The sequence below is a fragment of the Stegastes partitus genome, unplaced genomic scaffold (genome assembly GCF_000690725.1).
Source record: "Stegastes partitus isolate 25-593 unplaced genomic scaffold, Stegastes_partitus-1.0.2 Scaffold125, whole genome shotgun sequence".
Lineage (NCBI taxonomy): Eukaryota > Metazoa > Chordata > Actinopteri > Pomacentridae > Stegastes > Stegastes partitus.
In genome coordinates this window covers 53838-55960 of record NW_007577856.1, presented here as the reverse complement: position 1 = coordinate 55960, position 2123 = coordinate 53838, and the positions used below count along the sequence as shown (strand labels likewise).

The 2123-nt window shown below is 40.1% G+C and overlaps 1 protein-coding gene across 1 annotated transcript in view; it reads left to right on the top strand.

Annotated features, from left to right (window-relative positions):
* Window positions 1-2123, top strand: part of sema5a (sema domain, seven thrombospondin repeats (type 1 and type 1-like), transmembrane domain (TM) and short cytoplasmic domain, (semaphorin) 5A) — a 131660-nt gene that overhangs the window by 80927 nt on the left and 48610 nt on the right. The window contains exon 13 of the mRNA XM_008278500.1: window positions 1940-2121. Coding sequence (XP_008276722.1) covers window positions 1940-2121 — 182 coding nt within the window. The remainder of the gene's footprint in view (window positions 1-1939; window positions 2122-2123) is intronic.

The following is a 2123-nucleotide window of genomic DNA, read 5'->3' as shown; positions in this document are numbered from 1 at the left end:
CAAATGACAAGTTATGCCTTTTCATAAAACCACCACTTTTTTTAAAATCCCATTTTTCATTAAATATGATAAGCTAGCTGTCTTGTTGCTTTGGCATCATAATAAATGTTCAAAAAAACAGCTGTGTATCGTCTGCAAAAAAAAAAAAAAAAAAACAGTTTCCACAAATGTAAAACGATTGCTTTATATGCAGGATCTAATCAAAAATAATAGTCATATTCCCAGCAGTGCAGCCTCTAATATTTTATGTATTTTCAGTTGGCCACATGCTACCACAGCCCACACCACTGATGGAATATGTATTTACTCAGTCAACCTCAGTCTAACCAGGCCCATTTAGAGTGAGCATGAATTAACTTTGGCAGTAATAACTTTGTATGTTGACAGCGAGAAATGGCCGTACAATAGGGGGTCTGAAGTCAGACCAGAACAGGAAAATTGTGAGTTTGCAACAATTTTATGCCAAGATCTAAAAAGCAAAGTAGTCTTTTATCACAGTTACAGTTTCACTCCCTATGAGTCCATTAACAGTTTGAAAAAGACGAAAATGGCTGAAAGTCTGCTCTGTGGTGTTCTTCATGCAAAGTGAAAGTCTGGCGCTGGAGGCCAGTCAAGGGTTTGCACACTGAGTTGTGTTGTGTAGGCAGAGACAGGAGATACGCTTTACCAACCTATTCAGAAACGCCATCTGGCACTACAGTCTCATGGCTGTATGGAAACAAGCAAAATATAGTTTCAAGGTTTTGCTCAGGTAAAATGGAAACTTCTCCTCACTATGTTTTTTGTGAGACACCCACTTTGCCAGTATTCACTCAAACATGATGTTACAGTACTCTTTAGAATTTAAAATAAAAAAAAATAAAAAAAATGCACATCTGTTGCACTTTCAGTCTGTAAAAAGAAATTATTTCTCTTGTAATCCACATAAAGCATGAGTGCTTTTTTATCATCCTTCGGATTTGACCTATCATCCCATTTCTAGTGTCCTTTCCCTCCTATTTTGACATGTTAATGAAAGAAATTACACATTTCTCACCAGTAAAAGAAAAAATTATTTATTTCCGTTTCTTTAATTTATTTTTCAATGAGAGATTTGCTGCATGAAATATTCATCGAGTAGGTAATATACCTCTATCATTTATATTCACAGCTGTAGATGATCTTGTGATACTGCTGCATTGGCTGTCTCTGTATAGTTGTTTGCTTTCCAGGCAGCCCACTGATGCAGATGTTGTCTATCTCAGCCAAGCGTACCCCATTTAGGCACACGGCAGAGTTCAATTACCAATAAGAGGGCAGGGCAGACGTTATTCTGCTTCTGCCAAAGCAGCTGATGATCGTGCTCCCTCTTCTCCTTCTGTGAAAGTGTTCTTTGCATTTTTAAATCACCCTGAAATGTAGCAGCGACATGGCTCATAGCATTTGCAGCCCCAAATCTCACACCGGCGCCTTTTTTGCATTTAGCTCGTATGCCCAGGACATCACTCGTAATTCATAGCTCCTGCAATATCGGAGCCTTCCTGTTTGATTCTGTTTTGGTTCAGATATTCATTTATGAAGCCACTTTTATTTCCTCATATTTCTGTCCTTTGAATGTGTCCATTCACGGCTTTCGTCTGCCTTTTTCTGAATCTCTGCTTTTTTTTTTTTTCTGTTTTAGAATCTCATCATATCCTGAGACAATTTTCGTATATCTTCCTCGTGTTTACAGCACATAACTGCACAATTTCAGATGTGCTTTAGATGATGTAATGCAGTTATCTTTGCATCTATTTGAGGGAAATTGATTTCTGTTTGCATCCACCCGTGCTTGTGGGCTGCGTTTCCCAGAGCAACACGTTCCTGCCAGCGTCTCCCTAATGCAATGACCAGTTTTCGAGAAAAGCCATTAGTTTGAAATGCTTTATTTTTGGCCCTTTTTTTTTTTTGTTGCTAACAGGTGCGCAATGTCACAGTCGATGGGGGATTTGGTGCCTGGTCGGGATGGTCGACTTGTAGCCATAATGATGGAGGCAGTGCGGGGTCCTGTCTGTGTCGGACTCGAGCCTGTGACAACCCTGCACCTCAGTGTGGCGGCCAGCAGTGCTACGGGATCAGTGTTGAGGTCGCCAACTGCTCCAGGT